General features: G+C 44.2%; 1 protein-coding gene across 1 annotated transcript in view; it reads right to left on the bottom strand.

Moving 5' to 3' along the window:
* Positions 1–1,187: 1,187 nt before the first annotated feature.
* The window catches only part of BATF2 (basic leucine zipper ATF-like transcription factor 2), a 40,220-nt gene continuing 21,214 nt past the window's right edge, over positions 1,188–20,193 (bottom strand). The window contains exon 4 of the mRNA XM_033953960.1: positions 1,188–1,790. Coding sequence (XP_033809851.1) covers positions 1,596–1,790 — 195 coding nt within the window. The 3' untranslated portion in view covers positions 1,188–1,595. The remainder of the gene's footprint in view (positions 1,791–20,193) is intronic.

The following is a 20,193-nucleotide window of genomic DNA, read 5'->3' as shown; positions in this document are numbered from 1 at the left end:
GATACAAGAGATTTTTAGAAAAGACATTTGCATTTCAGGCAGGAAAAATGAATTCCTGGTTGAGTACTTTTATTCCTCAAGCAGTGTCTTACTATTTCTTTAGGAAGTTGTTGAAAACTTACTTGTTTAACAAATTTGTGACTTGATTATATTGCTGTTCTTCCCTGATATATGTATGTTCACTGATTGCACAATCTTCTTTGATATGAACCGCCCAAAACTTTATGGCAGGTAGAATAAAGTTATTATTATTAGGTTTCACCACCCAAGAAAAAAATCGAGATGTGGACACTACTTTGAAAACCTACTCAGTGTGCAGCAGCAGTAGCCAAAAAAAGCAAACAGAATGTTAGGAACTATTAATAAAGGAATAAAAAATAAGACGAGTATGTATCTAATGATCCACAGTGAGATCTCACCTGTGCAATTCTGGTCACCACATCTTATACAAGAGAGCAGAATTTAAAAGAGATAAAAAGAAGGGCAACCAAAATGATTAAAGCAATGGCACTCCTCTTATTTGAGAAAAGACTAAAAAGGATAAAGCTCTTCAGTTTGGAGAAGAGACAGCTGAAGGGGAGATACAACAGAGGTCTACAAAATCCTGAGTAGCGTAGAACAGCTGAACACGAATCAATTGTTTACTCTTTAAAAAAAAAAAAAAAAGTCTGAAACTAGGGGACACTCGAAGTTATATAGTAGTACTTTTAAAACAAACAGGAAAAATTATTTTTTTCACTCTGAGTAGTTAAGTTCTGGAGCTTATTTTGAGAGGATATGGTCAAAGCAGTTAGACTATGGTATACGAGTTTTAAAGAGGGTTTGACAAGTTCTTTACGGAAAAGTCCATAAACTACCATTAAGGTAGACATGGGAAAAGGTATTAGTTATCCCTGGGACTGGTAGCATGGAAATCTGATATTATCTGGAATTCTACCAGGTACTTTGGACTTGGATTGTTGGAAGGAGGATACTGGGCTAGATGGATTTTTGGTCTGACCACGTACAGCAATTCCTATGTTCTTTATCTTTTACTCCTTCACCCACCACTAAGGATCCTCTGATTATCCCATGCTTTACACCTCACTTCTCCACTACTTAGGATCCTCTGTGCATTTACCAGGCTTTTTGAATGGTAATAGTCACTTTTTTCTCACCACTTCCACTGGGAAAAACAGAAGATTTGGTCATTGTGGCAACTTTTAATTTGCCAACATGAAAGATAGAATAAAGGGACTTGTGAGGTTTTAAAAACTCATGTGCCTTAACAACAATACAGAGGACACCACCCAACAAGTGATCACAAGATTTTAGCTGCTACCTTCTTTCTCCTTTAAGAGAACCATAATTCTCCTGTCCCCCATCCCAGTCCCTGGCTCATTTTTCAGTCCATAGTAGCTCTACAAGAAGTTACAAAATCAGAACACATGCTCATTAGCATTGTTCAGGGCTAGGGCTTGCCCCATGAACCATGAATCCTGAGAAACCATTCACGCTGGTGGTCTATGTTCTGGCATCATGAAGCATTGGTAGCATCCATACAGATATGGAAATATGAGGCAGAAGGGAGAGGTGATGTTGCAATGCAGGTGACGCTACTTCCCCTTCAGCCCCAACACTTCCTCTGGCCACAGTGGATTTTGTAACAGGTCCAAGCAGAAGTCAGGGCAGCGTAGAACACAAATCATCTCATGCTCCTTCAGGGCCCATGTCAGCTGCTTCAGCTCTTGCTGCAGGGACTGGATCTCCTTGCACAAGGTATCATTTTCTCTTTCCAGCTGCTCGTGTTCCTGGACAAAATAAAAAACACAAATAATCTTTGAAAATCTGCCTTGGGGGGGAGAGGTAAAGATAGAATAAGGAACCCTAGGAGGGTTGCTAGCCCAGTAAATTGCAGCAAGAGTAAACTGAGCCAGTCCTGGCTTTATCCCCAGGGCATCTTAATGTCTCTGGCAAAGGACATTAGAGTCCCTTACATATAATAAGTTTTTAAATTTTAAAGCAAATTACAGTAAAAACATTTCTAAAAATAGTTACAACAAAAATGTGGGGTGAAATAACTATTGCCACAGATTATAAAATAATTCATTAATCAATACTGAAAAGAGTGGTAAGGCTGAGCTTTCTTTCAAAATATAAAACATTTGTGGTGAGACCTCAGAAATTCATTCCCCAACTCACTTTAGGGCAGCCTAAGCTGATCCATTCGGGGGATTAATTTGTCAATCACCACTCATCAACCTTACTGCAAAATCTTATCATGTTAAAACAATAATTATAATACATATAAAAATTCTGTAAACATTATAAGTGTGGAACTTAGCTTCAAACAGCAATGAAACATCAATCGTGATCTCAATGGGACCCGTTTCGCCCGTGGCCTCGTCAGGAGATCAAGAAAAATGTTTATAACTGAACATATTCCAACCACATTTAACATCCATGCAGGAGGCCCTGGAAACAGTTAGAAGCACAGAAAAATAAAGTCAACAGACAACAAAGGTAGGGAAAATGATTTTATTTTCAATATAGTGATTGAAATGTGTCAATTCTGAGAAAGGAAAGATGTTAAACTTTAACTGTGAGGGCCGCAGGAAAAATAGAGTACCTGGGAGGGCTGCAGAAAAAATAGCTAATGTCTTATTAAAGAAATGACAATTTTGCATGAGGTAAAAACTCTTTATAGTTTTAAAATCTTTCCTTTAACAGTTAAAGGAAAGATTTATAAATTATAAAGTTTTACCTCATGCAAAATTGTCATCAATAATAATAAAACCTAAGTGAAGGTTGATGGGGAAAGAGGAAATGGAGGAGTTCTATGGAAGTAAAGGATAGAGAAAAGGGACAGAATTTTAAGTTGGTCAAAAAAGGTGGAAATAGGGAAGGTAAAAGGGGAAATGGGAGCCTGAATATGGGGGTAATACATAAGAAGAATAGCCATACCGGATCAGACTAATCTATTATGGCACCTGTTAATGTAACGGGCTTAAATATTAGTATGTATATGTGTGTGTATAAATATATATATGTGTGTGTAATATAGTAACATATACATAGTAACATAGTAGATGACGGCAGATAAAGATCCAAATGGTCCATCCAGTCTGCCCAACCTGATTCAATTTAAATTTTTTAATTTTTTCTTCTTAGCTATTTCTGGTCAAGAATCCAAAGCTCTACTCGGTACTGTGTTTGGGTTCCAACTGCCAAAATCTCTGTTAAGACTTACTCCAGCCCATCTACACCCTCCCCGAGCATAATCCGTTCCAGGAGCATGCTCGTAATCCAAAATGCTTGTATATCAAAGCAAGTTTCCCCATAGGAAGTAAGGGAAACTTGCTTTGATATGTTTGCACCCCCCACCTTCCCCTCCCCCGAGGCCAGCAGCGCTGCTCCCCCCCTCCCACGAGAACCGGCATTGCTCCCCCCCGAAGGCCCCCCCCCGCAATCCGGCACCCCCCCCTCCCGCCGCGACCTGAGGTCTCCCCAACCCACCCGAACCCTCTTCTTACTTTTCTGTAGCCTCCGCAGCGGCACCGGCACCAGCATGTCCTGTGCGTGGTGCCGGTGCCTGAAGATCTGCTTCCTGTGCTGGGCCTTGAGAGTTCACGTTCGACGTGAACTCTCAGGCCTTGCACAGGAAGCAGATCTTCAGGCATCGGCACCACACACAGGACATGCTGGTGCCGGTGCCGCTGTGGAGGCTACAGAAAAGTAAGAAGAGGGTTCGGGTGGGTTGGGGGGACCTCAGGTCGCGGCACGGGGGCCGATGGCAGCGGGGGGGCCCGATGGCAGCGGCGGGGGGGTGCCGGATTGCGGGGGGGGGAGGGTGCCGGTTCGCAGGGGGGACGCTCGCAAATCGAAGCGCGCTCGGTTTCCGAGGCGCCGATTTTGCAAATGTTTTGCTCGTCTTGCAAAACACTCGCAAACTGGTGCACTCTTAAACCAACGTACACCACTGTATATATATGTGTGTGTGTATATATATATGTATATATGTGTGTGTGTGTGTATATATATATATATATATATATATATATATATATATATATATACACACACACAGTGGTACCTCGGTTTGCGAGTGTTTTGCAAGATGAGCAAAACATTTGCAAAATCGGTGCCTCGGAAACCGAGCATGGCTTGATTTATGAGCGCCCCCCCCCCCCAATCCGGCACCCTCCCCCCGATGCGACCCGGCACCCCCCCTCCCCCCCGCTGCGATTGGGCACCCCCCGACACTTCTTACCCTCATCTGGGCACCGACACCGGCATGTCCTGTGCTTGGTGCCGGTGCCCGAAGATCGGCCTCCTCTTCTGCAGGGCCTTGACCATCTGAGCATGCTCAAGGCCTGCGAGTTCACGTTCAGAGCATGCGAAGATCGTGGCGGGAGGGTGCCGGATCGTGGCGGGGGTGCCCAATCGCGTCAGCGGGGGTGCCGGATCATGGCGGGGGATGCCGAATCGCGTCGGGTGGGTGCCGGATCATGGCAGGGGGGGGGGGGGGTGCCGAATCGCAGGGGGTGTGTGCCGGATCGCAAGGGGGGCCTTTGGGGGGAGCAATGCTGGTTCTCGGGGGGGGGGGGGGGAACGCATCAAAGCGAGTTTTCATTATTTCCTATGGGGAAACTTGCTTTGATAAACGAGCATTTTGGATTACGAGCATATATATATCACATCTTTCCAGGCAGCTAGGCTGAACACTTGGCTTGGAAAACCCACACTTGAGGCCACTACATACGCAGGCTTTAGAAAATCCCTGAAAACTCGATTGTTTAACAAATTCTAAATGCCCAACCTCCTCTTCCTCGCTACAGCACTCCTCTCTACCTCGCCTCCCCAATTCTAGATTTGAGACTAACTCTCCCCTTGCATAACATGTACTGACAAAATGTATCTTTATTGTAAACCACTTGTATCCCATGTACTGACAAAATGTATCTTTATTGTAAACCGTTTGTATCCCATGTACTGTAAAAATGTATCTTTACTGTAAACCGCTTTGAACTTCATGATATAGCGGTATATAAGAAATAAATTATTATTATTATCTTTCCTTTCTCAGAACTGACACATTTCAATCACTATATTGAAAATAAAATCATTTTCCCTACCTTTGTTAGAAACATAGAAACATAGAAAAATGACGACAGTTAAGGGCCATAGCCCATCAAGTCTGCCCACTCTACTGACCTACCCCCCCCATAGTCTGTTCTCCTAGAGATCCCGCTCCTAATGACCCATCCTTAATTCCACCCTCTTAGGGACCCCACATGAGCATCCCATTTACTCTTAAAATCTGGCACACTGTTGGCCTCGATTACCTGTACTGGAAGCTCGTTCCAATGATCAACCACTCTTTCGGTGAAGAAATACTTCCTGGTGTCGCCATGAAATTTCCCGCCCCTGAGTTTGAATGGATGCCCTCTTGTGGCTGATGGTCTCTTGAGAAGGAAAATATCTTCTTCCAGCATGATACATCCGGTGATATATTTAAACATCTTGATCATGTCTCCCCTCTCCCTGCGTTCTTCGAGAGAGTAGATCCGCAAATTGTTCAGCCTCTCTTCGTATTAGAGATCCTTTAGCCCCGAGACCATCCTGGTGGCCATACGTTGAACTGACTCTGCTCTCAGCACATCTTTACGGTAATGTGGCCTCCAAAATTGCACACAGTATTCCAGATGTGGTCTCACCATGGTTCTGTATAATGGCATGATGACTTCAGGCTTCCGGCTGACGAAACTTCTGTAGATACAACCTAACATCTGTCTTTCCTCAGATGAAGCCTTCTCCACTTGATTGGCAGCTTTCATATCTGCACTGATGGTCACTCCTAAATCTCGTTCTGTTGTAGTCCTAGCTAAGGTCTCACCATTTAAGGTGTAAGTTCTGCACGGATTTCTGCTGCCGAGGTGCATGACCTTGCATTTCTTGGCGTTGAAGCCCAGCTGCCAGGTCGATGACCAAAGTTCCAACAAAAGCAGGTCCTGCGTCATACTATTGTATAAATTGGAGCCGCTCACTATGTTACATAGTTTGGTGTCATCGGCGAATAGTGTTATTTTACCTTGAAGCCCCTGAGTCAGGTCCCCTATGAATAAGTTGAAAAGAAGCGGGCCCAAGACCGAGCCCTGTGGTACTCCACTTGTCACTTGTGACGTTTTAGAGAGGGTACCGTTAACCACCACCCTCTGAAGTCTACCACTTAGCCAATCACTGACCCATGCAGTTAGTGTTTCTCCCAACTCCATCGATTTCATCTTGCTCAACAGCCTACGGTGAGGGACGCTATCAAAAGCTTTACTGAAGTCTAGGTACACTACGTCTAGGGATTCTCCCAAGTCCAGCTTCCTTGTTACCCAGTCAAAGAAGCTGATGAGATTGGATTGACAGGACCTACCCTTGGTGAATCCATGTTGACTGGGATCCCGTAAATTCTCCTCATTCAGGATCGTGTCTAATTTAATTAGTGTTTCCTTGAGTTTACACACTATTGATGTTAGACTCACCGGTCTGTAATTTACAGCCTCTGCTCTGCAACCTTTTTTGTGCAGTGGAACAACGTTAGCCGTTTTCCAGTCCAGAGGGACTCTCCCCGTACTGAGGGAAAGATTGAAGAGTACGGATAACGGTTCCGCCAGGATATCACACAACTCCCTGAGCACTCTGGGGTGTAGATTGTCCGGTCCCTTGGTTTTATTTACCTTGAGTTTTGTCAGTTCGCAGTAGACGTCTCCGGGTGTGAACTTGAAATTCCGAAACGGGTCTTCCGCTCTTTACTTTGCCTGCAAGTGTGGACCGTGCCCCAGTGCCTCACGGGTGAAGACCGAGCAGAAGTATTCATTCAGAAGTTTGGCTTTATCGGAATCTGATTCTACGTAAGACCCATCTGGTTTTTTTAGGCGTACTATCCTGTGTTTCTTTTTCTGTCGCTGATATATCTGAAGAAGGATTTGTCCCCCTTCTTAATGTTCTTCGCTAAAGTTTCTTCCACTCGAAGTTTGGCCTCCCTAACTGCCATTTTGACCGCTGCAGCCCTGGCCGTATATTCTAGTTTGGATTCCATTTCCTCCATTCATTTGTAGGAAATAAATGCTTTTTTCTTTTCTTTAACGAGGCACGAGATTTCAGCGGTGAACCATTGGGGTTTATTGCTTCTCTGCCGTTTATTTACTGATCTAATGTAGATGCTTGTTGCTTCGTGTATGGTAGATTTCAGGGTTGACCACATAGCCTCAACATCATCTGTCTCAGCTTGGTTCTGCAGTGCCTGATGGACAAAATCTCCCATGCGTCCGAAGTCAGTGCCTCGAAATTTGAGTACCTTTGTTTTCATGTTTAATCTAGGGAAACCTTTCCCGAGGTTGAATCATACCATGTTGTGGTCGCTGGAGGCTAGCGTATCTCCTATCGAGACCTCTGAGACGCTTTCCCCGTTGGTGAGTACCAGGTGACTTTATTTTTCTGTGCTTTTAACTGTTTCCAGGGCCTCCTGCATGGATGTTAAATGTGGTTGGAATATGTTCAGTTATAATATATATATATACACACACACACACAGTACTCCCCCAATATTCGAGGGGGTTCCATTCCAGGAACCCCCCGTGAATCTTGAAAAACCGCAAATACAGTTTTTCGTGGGGGGAGACTGGAGAGGGCAGCGGGAGACGCAGGAGAGCAGCCGGAGCGCCGGCGAGTTAAGGAAATCACTCGCTGTATGCTCCGACTGCCTCTTCGTGTACTAAATTTGGGCCTTAACTTTAGTACAGGAAGAGGCGGTCGGAGCATACAGCGAGTGATTTCCTTCACTCGCCGGTGCTCCAGTTGCCCTCTCCTGCCGTCCTCTCTTGGTCAGCGGTTTGCGGTCGGAAAATACCACGAATGACCAAGATCGCCAACCGTGAATTTGCGGGGGAGCACTATATATATTGCTAAAAATCCAAGATGGCCACCATCAGCAAATTTGCACTAAAACCAGGCCATTGGAGCTAAATTTTTAAAAATAGCAATTTTAGGGTTTTGGAGGAGAATCCTAACCACAGAAACCCTGAAAAATGAAATTTTCAGACACCTCCCCTCCCCTCTGATTTTCCCCTTAGGGAATAATGGGAGTGCTCACTGTGACTTCTGGTGCCTGTCAGCTTGAAGCAGCCTGACTGCAAGGAAAGGATTTCTGCCTCAGATATTGTCAGAACTCAACCATCGATGGAAATCTTCTCACTGCCAGTTGAACAGACCTCAATCATAGATTCCTACCCCCAAAATTCCTCACACAACAATGGGGAGGGGGGGGAGAGAAGCTTCATAGCTGGCTCCTTGATACCCAGAGGGTTGTTGCACAGGAGCCCCACAGACTGTGCTCAAGCCTCTGAATAAATCAACAGATGAGCAGCTCCCAGGGGGAATGGACCCTGAGCTCCTGAAGTGACACAAACAGGCTGGCTCCACAGGTACTCGATGAGATTGGCCTGGGAGCAGCAGTCCACCCATGTGGGACTGCGTCCTTTCCCCAGCAGAGTAAGCCCAAGAAGGGGACCCTCTGAGCAACAAACAACAGAAAAATAGCAAAAAGAAGCAGAGCAGATCAGAACATACCATCTGAGCTCGCTTGCAAAAAGAAAAACTGAAGAGGGAGCTGTTCTCCACTGCAAAAGAGGTGTTCAAGATCTTAAAATGACACCCTTCTGCAGATTTGTGGTTAGTGGGAATCAACAGCTAAAGTGTTGGCTCTTGTGCATATGTAACAGAACCCTGAGGGAAGCTTAAATTCCCAGTTTTAGTTTTCTCAGTAACGAGAATCAAAGTATACAGATTTATAGACTGCTTCTATTGCTGAAGTGAAGTGTTCTGAGAAAACCAAAAGTTGGATTTGTTTATGGAAATTAACTGAGAAGAAAAACAGTACAAGGCATATGTATCTATATATGAAATACAACTTTTATATGAAGGGATAAGAGATGAGCAGCCTCATGAGGGCGCTATAAGAAAAAGGATTGTCAAAAGAAAAAAATCCATCACATCACTTAGCTGACATCTAACTTACAGAGAGCAGAACCCCTCTTCAATGAATGTTCATGAGACAGCAGAAAAATTAGACTAAGGGCTAGATTCACTAAGCCCACCGATCGTGTACTGACCCAATTCACTAACCTCTATGCCGATCATCCAGCGATACGATCCAATCCGCGCATGCAAATGAGGGGAAACGGCATGCAAAGAAGGAAGAGCAGTGATTCACTAACCAAAATATGGAACACCGACTGGGCTGGCCAATCAACAAAGAAGCGACTGCTGGGGACCAGTCGCTCACGTCCTTTCCTACTGCCCTGCTTTCTGCCACCCTGCCCTAGTATGCAGCCATCAGAACAGAACATGCTAGCACTAACTTCTAAAACATGAATCTTACTGTGAATAAGTAAGGGGTTATATCTTTTCTAATGCTACCATTCCACCTCCATACAGCAGGGGCTGCCAGCCCATGACTGAGCAGACTACATATCTCAGACCACACTGGTCTTTACAGCTCAGTGCTGAGCTACCTTAACAAGGTAGCCCTGCTGAGTCAGGGGACGGGGTTCAGCAGGGAGGTGTTTATCTGCCACAGAGGAGAATCATTGGGGAGAGGTCTCCACACGAGAGAAAAGTCTCTGAGGAAGGAAAGAATCCCAGAACAAAGAGATTTCCCCTTTCCTAGCTATAGGTTGAGGGAGCCTTGGAAAGGTTTGGGACGTGTGCAAGAACCTCCAGGGGTAACTGATCTCTACTGAAGCAGGGTAAGCCAAGCCCATAAGGAAAATAAATGTGGAAGTGACTTAAAGCTATGAAAACTAAGCAGTTTATGCCTTTCCTGAGTCTGTGAGGAAACAGACTCAGGTCTCTAGAAAAATTAAAATTTTCTTGTTGCGCCTTTTCACAGTGGTTGTTTGTGCTGTTTTGAGTGCATATGGGCAGTGTTCCAGGTGAGTCTGGACTGGACTCTGCCACACCTACCTATGATATTTTAGGACCCTAAAATATCAATATATCTACTGGGAAAATGTTCAAACCAAATAGTTACAGAAGGCTGCATAGAAAATTCATACTAACAGAATACCTCAGTCGCATATATGGAACAATCAAATTGCTTGAAGCAAAAGTGACATGGTGGGGAAGATTAGGAAGAGGATAAGCACTGTAAAAACGCTAGAGCAAGCATGGTCCCTTTTTAAGAACACAGTCACCAATGCGCAAAATCTATATATACCGTGTATCAATAAGGGTTCCAAGAGGAAAAAGAACAAGGAACCGGCATGGCTCACTGTAGCAGTGAAGGAAGCGATCAGAGACAAGAAGACTTTGTTTAAAGAATGGAAAAGGACAAAAACAGATGAAAACTGGGAAAAGCACAAACATCAAAGCAAGTGCCATAAGGCGGTGAGAGGGGCCAAAAGAGACTATGAGGAAAAAATAACCAAGGAGGCAAAAAATTTTAAGCCATTCTTTCAATATATTAAGGGGAAACGACTCACGAAGGAAGCGGTGGGGCTGTTAGATGACCAGAGAATAAAGGGAGTACTGAAGGAGGACAAAGCCATCACTGACAAACTGAACACATTTTTTGCGTCTGTATTTACTGAAGAGGATATATCCAACATACCCAAAGCCGACAGGTATACAGGAAACGAAGACGGGAAACTGACAGGGTCGACAGTCAGTCTAGAAGAGGTATGCAGGCAGTTTGATAGGCTCAAAAACAATAAATCCCCGGGACCAGATGGCATCCACCCGAGGGTAATCAAGGAACTGAAAGGGGTTATAGCTGAACTGTTTCAACTAATAGCCAATCTGTCAATCAAATCAGGAAGGATTCCGGAAAACTGGAAAGTGGCGAATGTTACGCCGATCTTCAAGAAAGGTTTGAGGGGAGATCCGGGAAACTACAGGCCAGTGAGTCTGACTTCAGTACCATGAAAGATGGTAGAAGTGCTGATAAAGGACCGTATCATTGATTACCTTGATGGACACAATCTGATGAGGACCAGCCAGCACGGCTTCAGCAAAGGAGAATCTTGCCTGACAAACTTACTGCACTTCTTTGAGGGAGTAAACAGGCAAACAGACATCGTATATCTGGATTTTCAGAAAGTGTTCGACAAGGTCCCGCATGAACAACTACTTCGAAAAATTGCGAGCCATGAATTTGAGGGTGAAATACTCACGTGGATTAAAAACTGGCTGGAGCATAGGAAACAGAGAGTGGGGGTAAATGGACAATACTCGGACTGGAAGAACATCACTAGTGGGGTGCCGCAGGGCTCGGTGCTTGGACCCGTGCTCTTCAACATCTTTATAAATGATCTGGACATAGGTACGACGAGTGAGGTGATTAAATTTGCGGACAATACGAAGTTATTCAGAGTAGTGAAGACACAGGGGGATTGCAAAGATCTGCAACGTGACATAATCAGGTTCGAGAAATGGGCATCAACATGGCAGATGAGGTTCAAAGTGGATAAGTGTAAAGTGATGCATGTCGGTAACAAAAATCTCATGCACGAATACAGGATGTCCGGGGAGGTACTTGGAGAGACCTCCCAGGAAAGAGACTTGGGAATTCTGATCGACAAGTCAATGAAGCCGTCCGCGCAATGCGCGGTGGTGGCGAAAAGGGCGAACAGAATGCTAGGAATGATTAAGAAGGGGATCACAAACAGGTCAGAGAGGGTTGTCATGCCGCTGTACCGGGCCATGGTGCGCCCTCACCTGAAGTACTGCGTCCAGCACTGGTCGCCGTACATGAAGAAAGACACGGTACTACTTGAAAGGGTCCAGAGAAGAGCGACTAAAATGGTTAAGGGGCTGGAGGAGTTGCCGTACAGCGAAAGATTAGAGAAACTCGGCCTCTTCTCCCTCGAACAGAGGAGATTGAGAGGGGACATGATCGAAACATTCAAGGTACTGAAGGGAATAGACTTAGTAGATAAAGACAGGTTATTCACCCTCTCCAAGGTAGGGAGAACAAGAGGGAACTCTAAAATTGAAAGGGGATAGATTCCGTACGAACTTAAGGAAGTTCTTCTTCACCCAGAGTCTGTCATAGGAGAAAATACCCTCCAGGGATTCAAGACAAAGTTAGACAAGTTCCTGCTGAACCGGAAAGCATGCAGGTAGGGCTAGTCTCAGGGCACTGGTCTTTGATCGGAGGGCCACCGCGTGAGCAGACTGCTGGGCATGATGGACCACTGATCTAACCCAGCAGCGGCAATTCTTATGTTCTTAAGAGCTGACGCTGTCACAACAGCAGGTTGGGGGTTGCTGCTCGTGCCAGGAACATTACAGAGGTATGGGGGAAGGGAAGTGGCGTGCATTAGGCAGGAGGGAGCAGGAGCGTGTGAAGGGGCGGCACCATTGCCCCAGGCACCTCTCGCCTTCACTATGCCACTGGTAGTATGATTGTGTATAATGCCTTCTGAAAATCCAAACATACTAAAGCCATTATTTTAGACACATAGAAGCTCATTTTCAAAGCACTTAGATACACAAAGTACCATAGAAACCTATGGTACTGTATATGTGTCTAAGTGCTTTGAAAATGAGCCCCATAAGCTGGAAAGATAATGGAGGTGCTGCTCATGGAAAGGATAGTGAGTTTTCTGGAATCCAACAGGTTACAAGATCTGAGGCAACATGGTTTCACCAAAAGAAAATTGTGCCAAACAAATCTGATTTCTTTGACGGAATGACCAGAGAATTGAATTTCAGTAAGGCCTTTGCCATGGTTCCTCATAGAGGCTCATAAATAAACTCAGCAGGTTAAAGTTGATGCCGCTCTACAAAACATCGCTGAGTACCATGCTTATGTTTATAGAAAATTTGATATACAGTACCAGCTTTCAAGATAAAAATCAAAGTAGCCATATCTCTTCAAGGACATAGTGGTTCAGAGGAAGGCAACAAATACAGTACAGTTTGTGCCATAAGACATATGAGAAGAAACTGGAAGACTGAATTTGTAAACATATGAGTGAGAGAGCTTTTTTTGTGCAGTTACAATCAAAGTGGTTTACATATTTTAACAACCCCCCCTCCCCCACCACCACCTTCACTGCTCCTTATGACCCTGGGCAGTCACTTACCAAGTTTATTCAAATCTTACTATCCCTGTCCAAGGGCCAAAACCTTCTGGGCAGCTTATGATCTATAATCCTAATTAACTAAAAATTAGTTACATAAAATCACTTATTACTTAAAATAAAATGGAAATATATAATGTTTAAAAGTAAAAGAGCAAAATAAACGTAAAATCAAAATCAAGTCTTTTTACGTCTAACAGGTACATTAGATAGACTGTGAGCCCACTGGGACAGATAGGAAAAATGCTTGCATATCTGACTGTAAACTGTGTCATACTCCTTGTCCAAATGGTTTATCAAATCCCTATCCCTAATCCCCTAGATGGCCACTTATTTTGTACCTGGGCAATGAAGTGTTAAGTGACTTGCTAGAGTCACAAAGAGCTGCAGTAGGAATTGAACTCAACTTCAGGGTGCCGAGGAAGTTGTTCTAATAAGTAGGCTACTCCAGACAATATAAGAAATTAGGTTCTTACCTTTTAATTTTTTTTCTGTTAGCCTGTAAATCGGTATAGTCCTTATGAATGGGTTTATACCTTACTGTGACCAGCAGGTGGAGACTGAGACCAAAACTTGTATATGAGGATAGGCTCCCCCCCACCCCTCCACCACCACTTCAGTCTGCCGAATAGCCAAACAGATCCAAACTGAGAACAGTAAACATACTCCGAACAGGAGTGTAAAACAACAAACACATGGAAACAACTGCTGGAACATGTATAGAAACTAGAAACCAGGTACCAGTATATAAAATGTCCCCACAGCTCACCAGCTAAGCCAGCTGAGCTATCACCACTGTTCTTGTATCTCCTCAGCCCTAGCAAAATACTAGAACCTGCAGAAAAATTCAAATTCTGCACATGAGCAAAAACCCGCAATCACTGCATAAAGACAGATAGGGTGGGTGACTATACCTGTCTACAGTCTTACAGAAAGAAAATTAGCAGGTAAGAACCTAATTTCTCCTGTATCGCCTGGTAGACTGGTATAGTCCTTACGAATGGGACGTACCAAAGTAGAACCCCGAAGGGCAGACACCAAAACACGCTCATCAAATACCGTGTCCCGATGCACCTGAACATCCACATGGTACTGTCTGACAAAGACATGCAGAGAAGACCAAATTGCAGCCTTGCAAATATCCACTGGAGGCTCTAAAGAAGACTCAGCCCAAGAAGCTGCCTAACCCCAAGTGGAATGAGCCTTGAGAAATTCAGGAATAGGCTTTTCTGAAGAAGGTAAGCGGAAGCAATAGTCTCCTTAATCCAGCACACAATGGTAGCCTTGGAAGCGCCATCCCCTTATGAGAACCTGCTAGAAGGACAAAGAGATGATCTGATTTCCTGATCTCCTGGGTCTTCTGCACATAAGAGCGAAGGACTCAACTGACATCCAACTTGCGCAACTGTTTCTGCTCAGAAGATCCCTCCCAACTACCCAACACCAGAAGGACCACTACCTGATTGACATGAAAAGGAGAAACTACCTTTGGCAGAAAGGAAGGAACAGGTCAAAACATGACCTGCTCCCTAGAAAACTCCAGGAAGAGAGACCTACAAGAGAAAGCCTGCAGCTCAGAAACACATCTAGCAGATGTAATATCCACCTAGAAGACCGCTTTGAGGGTAAGGTCCTTCAATGAGCAGGCATCCAAAGGTTCAAAAGGAAGGTGCACCAGCACGGAAGGACCAGATTAAGATCCCAAGATAGCACAGAAGGCCACACGGGAGGCTTGAGCAATTTGGCCGCCCGCAAGCAGCAAATGATATCAGGAATGGCAGTCAAACGCTGACCACGCAGTAACCCACGAAAAGCTGACAAGGTCGCAAGCTGAACTCGGAGACAAGACCAAGCAAGACCCCTGTCTAAGCCATCCTGCAAGAATTCCAAAATGTTAGGCAAGGAAGCGCAAAAAGAGACCACTCCACGCGCCCCACACTGTTACTTAAAGATATGCCAAATCCACACATAAGCCCGAGAGGTGGAAAGTCTACGGGACCCCAACTGGGTTGAAAACACCTTATCAGAATACCCCTTTTTACCTATGCAGTCCCTTTCAAGAACCAAGCCGTAAGATAGAAGGGACCCGGATCCAACATTAGAATGGGGCCCTGAGTCAGAAGGTCGGTTGAGAGAGGCAGAAGCAGAGGGTCCACTACCAGATACCTCACCAGCTCCACCTACCACGGATGCCAGGGCCAATCCGGAGCCTGGATGATGATCAATGAGAAGAAGAACTCTGCCCACTAATGACCATGGAGGGAACACATACAGCAGCCCCTCCGTTAGCCATGGTTGAACCAGAGCATCCAGACCCTCAATCTGACTGTCCCTGCGACGACTGAAGAAGCAGGGAGTTTTGGTGTTGACACTCGTGGCAATCAGGTCCAGCTTGTACTATCAACTGAAACGCCACGGGACTTAAGACACCATTCTCCTGGATCTAACACATAACGACTATGTTGGAAGCCGAAATGTCCAGAAGATGCGCCTCTGCCCAGACCATGAACAGAGCCACCTCTTGTGCCACCAAGGTGCTCTTGGTGCCTCCCTGATGATTCACATATGCCACCGCTGTGGCATTGTCGGACAGAACCCTGACTGATTTGCCCGTCCAGAAGGAATGGAAGGCCAACAGCGCTAGCTAGATGGCTCTGGTTTCCAGAACACTGATTGACCAGGAGGCCTCCTCTGTGGACCAGGTGCCCTGAGCTGAGTGCCCAGACACTGAGCTCCCCCCCCAACCCAGGATACTGGCATCCATGAGCAGTACTGCCCACTGTGGTTGATCCAGATGCACCTCTTGAACCAGATGAAGAGTCTGGAACCGACAACAAAGCCACGCCTGAGCCACCAGCCCGCCACACATCGCCACCTAGAGTGCCAGAGCTGCCACATCAAAACTCTGCTTAAGGAGGGACTCCAACTTATGCTCCTCTGGGTCCTTCAAGGCAGCACCGCCCTCAACAGGCACGGTATGGCGCTTTGAGATGGCTGAGACCATCGCGTCCACAACTGGAGACTCTATAAGGAGAACTGTTCCAGCTGGACTTACTGCATACAGAGAAAGTGTTTCTGATATTACAGTGGATGATCATCTGGCATCCAGTAATAACTGCATGGTATGGTTTAAAATTAAGATGGGTATAGAGAGGGCTCATTCAAAAGTAAAGGTTCTAGACTTTATAAAAAACTAACTTTGTTCGGATGGGAGATTATGTCAAGGAATTGTTGTCTGGATGGGAACATCTAGAAAGAATAAAAATGCAGTGGGCAAAACTGAAAGGAGTTATTGTAAGGGTGACAAACTTTTTTGTGAGGCAATAAGAGGAAAAAAGGCCACTTTGGTTCTCAAAAGTAACTTTCATAAAGTACAAAAGATTGCAGAAAGGGGAAGACAGGAAAAGATATCTGGAAAAGTTAAGAGAGGCTGGTCAAGTAGTCAGGAAAGCAAACATACAACGGGGAGTAAAACGGGGAGACTAGACCTTTTTTAGATATATCAGTGAAAGGAAGTACAAAAGTGGCATTATGAGACTCAAAAGTGAAAGGGAGGAATACATAGAAGCCGATAAAGAAAAGGCTGAATTGCTTAAACATTTCTATTCTGTGTTCAGGGCTGAAGCGCTGCGAGCGGGACCGCAGAAGACAAATGTGTGAATAAGGATGGAGGAGTGGTAGACCCAGATTGATTTGCAGAGGGTTGTGTTCATGAGGAGCTAGCTAAAGGTAGACAAAGCGAGGGGGCCGGACGGTATACATCCGAGGGTGCTGAAAGAACTTAGGGAAGTTCTGGTGGCTTAGCTGGCTGACCTTTTCAATGCTTCTCTAGAGTTGGGAGTGGTACCGGAGGCCTGGAGAAGGGCAGATGTGGCCCCTCTACACAAAAGTGGAAGTAAGGAAGAAGTAGGGAATTACAGGCCAGTAAGTCTGACTTCTGTGGTAAGCAAATTAATGGAAATGCTTTTAAAACAGAGAATGGTGAAGTTTCTGGAATTCTGTGGATTACAGAACTAGAGGCAACATGGATTCACTAGAGGTAGATACTGTCAGACATATCTGATCAATTTCTTTGACTGGGTGACCAGAGAATTGGGTACAGGGAATGTGCTAGATGTGGTGTATTTAGATTTTAGCAAAGCCTTTGACAGTGTGCCATATAGACATCTAATAAATAAAGTGAGTGCCCTTGAGATGGGCTCCAAAGTGACAGGCTGGATCAAGAACGACAGAGGGTAGAGGTCAATGGAGATCGCTCTGAGAAAAGAGATGTTACCAGTGGCTTACCTCAAGGTTCTGTTCTTGGGCATGTTCTTTATAAACATTTTTAAAAGTGATATTGCTGAAGGGCTGTCAGGTAAGATTTGTTTCTTTGCGGATGATACCAAAATCTGCAATAGAGTAGACACCCCATATGGTGTGAATAACATGAAGACCGACCTAGCAAATCTTGAAGAATGGTCTGAAATTTGGCAGCTAAAATTTAATGTTAATAAATGCAAGGGCATGGATTTGGGCTGCATAAACTTGAAGGAGCGAACTGTTTAGGGGGTGACGATCTTATGTGCATGACAGAAGAGTGGCACTTGGGTATGATGATCTTAAGAAAACAGGTTGAAAAGGTAACAGCGAAAGCTAGAAGGATGCTAAGGTGCATAAGAAGAGGTATGGCCAGTAGGAAAAAGGAGGTATTGATGCCCCTGTATAAGACTCTGGTGAGACCTTGTAAGGAACTAAGCACATTATTTTATTAACATGATTGGGGTTAGCAGGATGATAGATTTAGTGGGGAATTAAAATGGCGGGCAGGAAGCGTTTTCTTTACTCTCTTTTTGAGATGACTAGTCACATCAAGCAAGAACACAAGAAACTCGGGCATGTTCATGTACCCTACTCTGAAAGCCTTCCATTTTAAAAGTTTTTTTAGACAAAAGTCTAGCCTTTCAAGTGGGGAGAATGAACTCTTGGATGTGTCCTCTGATTGCCCACTCCCAATCTTACTATGAGTTTAGAAAATCACTGAAAACCTATCTGTTTGGCAAATTTGTGCGATGATTTTGCTTTGTATCATTCCGCATTGTATCGTATTGTATTGTATAGCATTGTATTCTACTGAATTCTACTGTACCCTGCATCTTCACTGATATGCCTCAGTTCTCTTGTTGTGAACCGCCCGGAACTTCTGGTTGGGCGGTATATAAGAAAATTAATTATTATTACTATTATCCTGTTTCATAATTGTCAGACTAGCAAGAAGGCTTTTTGCTGAGCTGTCTGATGAATTGGCAATAAATCATGTGTTTGGTTTGAACTGGAACATGGGGTCATGCAGAATATCCAGTGGGCTGAATCAAGAAGCAAATAAGATTGTCTGTGTCATGTCCCACCCCCAAGATGTTGAGTTGAGATGACTTTAGCTATGAAGAGATCTAGGGACAGGGGTGTTGGCATGATATCGAATGCATCAATTGTAAGAAGAGGTGTAAGGGATAACACATGATGGCTGATGGAGGTTGGCTGCTGTCATGTACTCTGTACCCCACCCTTGGAGAAGTTGTGCAAAGAAGGACATGGGCCCTGAAGACATGTATACACGACTTTAGAACTTTCCACCCATCACATGATCTAAAATGTATACACAAAAAGATTATTCGGGGAAGAAGGGAGGGGGCTGCTCTACTGGGCCTGTTCCTGATTTGGTCCCCTTCTTCTGCAGGATCCAGGCTTTTATATAGAGAGAAAGAATTAGGTAATGTATGGTTTCCCTTTGATTTGATTTAAGAATTTAGTTACATTTATAGGAAGAAACTAGTTTATTCATAGATTAAGTATACATAGAATAAGAGGTAGGTATCTTAGAAAAGTTTTACTGTTATCACAATCTGTGACTTATATGTGAAGCCTGTTGTATACAGATTCATTGTATTTAATTTTTCCCTTGTAATTATCAAATTAATTTTCTTAATAAACCAAATTGATTATTTAAGCTCATTTCTGGTTTCTGCTATCATGTTTGGGTAAGCTTCCTGATATTAATAACTCTACAATAAACTTGACCTCTGGAGTGAAACATAGCGAAAAAGATAAACACACATACACATAGAATTACAAAAACAGAAGTAATTTTATTCCTAACAACCTCATTTAGAATATTGTGTACAATTCTGGAGAGCGAACCTTCAAAAAAATATTAAAAGGATGGAATCAATCCAGAGAAAGGCTACTAAAATGATGCATGGTCTTCATCATAAGGAGTATGGGGACAGACTTAAAGATCTCAATTTGGAGGAAAGGCGGGAGAGGGGAGATATGTTAGACACATTTAAATACCTATGTGGCGTAATGCACATGAGTCTCATTTGAAAGGAAGCTCTGAAATGAGAAAGCATTGGATGAAGTTTAGAGGTGCTAGACTCAAGAGTAATCTAAAGTAATAGGAGGAGTGTGTGGCGCAGTGGTTGGAGCTACAGCCTCAGCACCCTGGGGTTGTGGGTTCAAACCCCGCGCTACTTCTTGTGACCCTGGGAAAATCACTCAGTCCTCCATAGCCTCAGGTACATTAGATAGATTGTGAGCCCACCGGGACAGATAGGGAAAATACTTGAGTACCTGATTGTAAACCGCTTAGATAATCTTGAGGCGGTATATAGAAACCTAATAAACCTAAAACTTTTTTACAGAAAGGGTAGTAGATGCATGGAACAGTCTCCCAGAAGAACTAATGGAGATAGATACTGTGACTAAATTCAAGATGTGGGATCTCTTAGATAAAGGAAGAGATAATGATTACTGAGGATGGGCAGACTAGATGGGCCATAAGGCTATATTTTTTCTATTTCCTAATACTTCTGGCTTACAAATTATTCTTGCTTTACTTATGAAAACTGGGCCTAAATCTACATTTACAAACCTGAATTTGAAGTAAGGAGCAGGAGGGAAATGGCAAGACAAACAGAAATAGAATTAGTTCAATATAACAATATCACTTTTAGGTCCGAGATAAAGATTAGGAAAACCAAACAAAAAGCTTAACTGCAGTGGATAAGTGACTTGATCAGGATCAGAAAAGGGACAGTGA

Source organism: Geotrypetes seraphini, chromosome 8, assembly GCF_902459505.1.
Source record: "Geotrypetes seraphini chromosome 8, aGeoSer1.1, whole genome shotgun sequence".
NCBI lineage: Eukaryota > Metazoa > Chordata > Amphibia > Gymnophiona > Dermophiidae > Geotrypetes > Geotrypetes seraphini.
The sequence above is the reverse complement of the archived record's forward strand: the minus strand, read 5'-3'. Positions and strand labels throughout refer to the sequence as shown.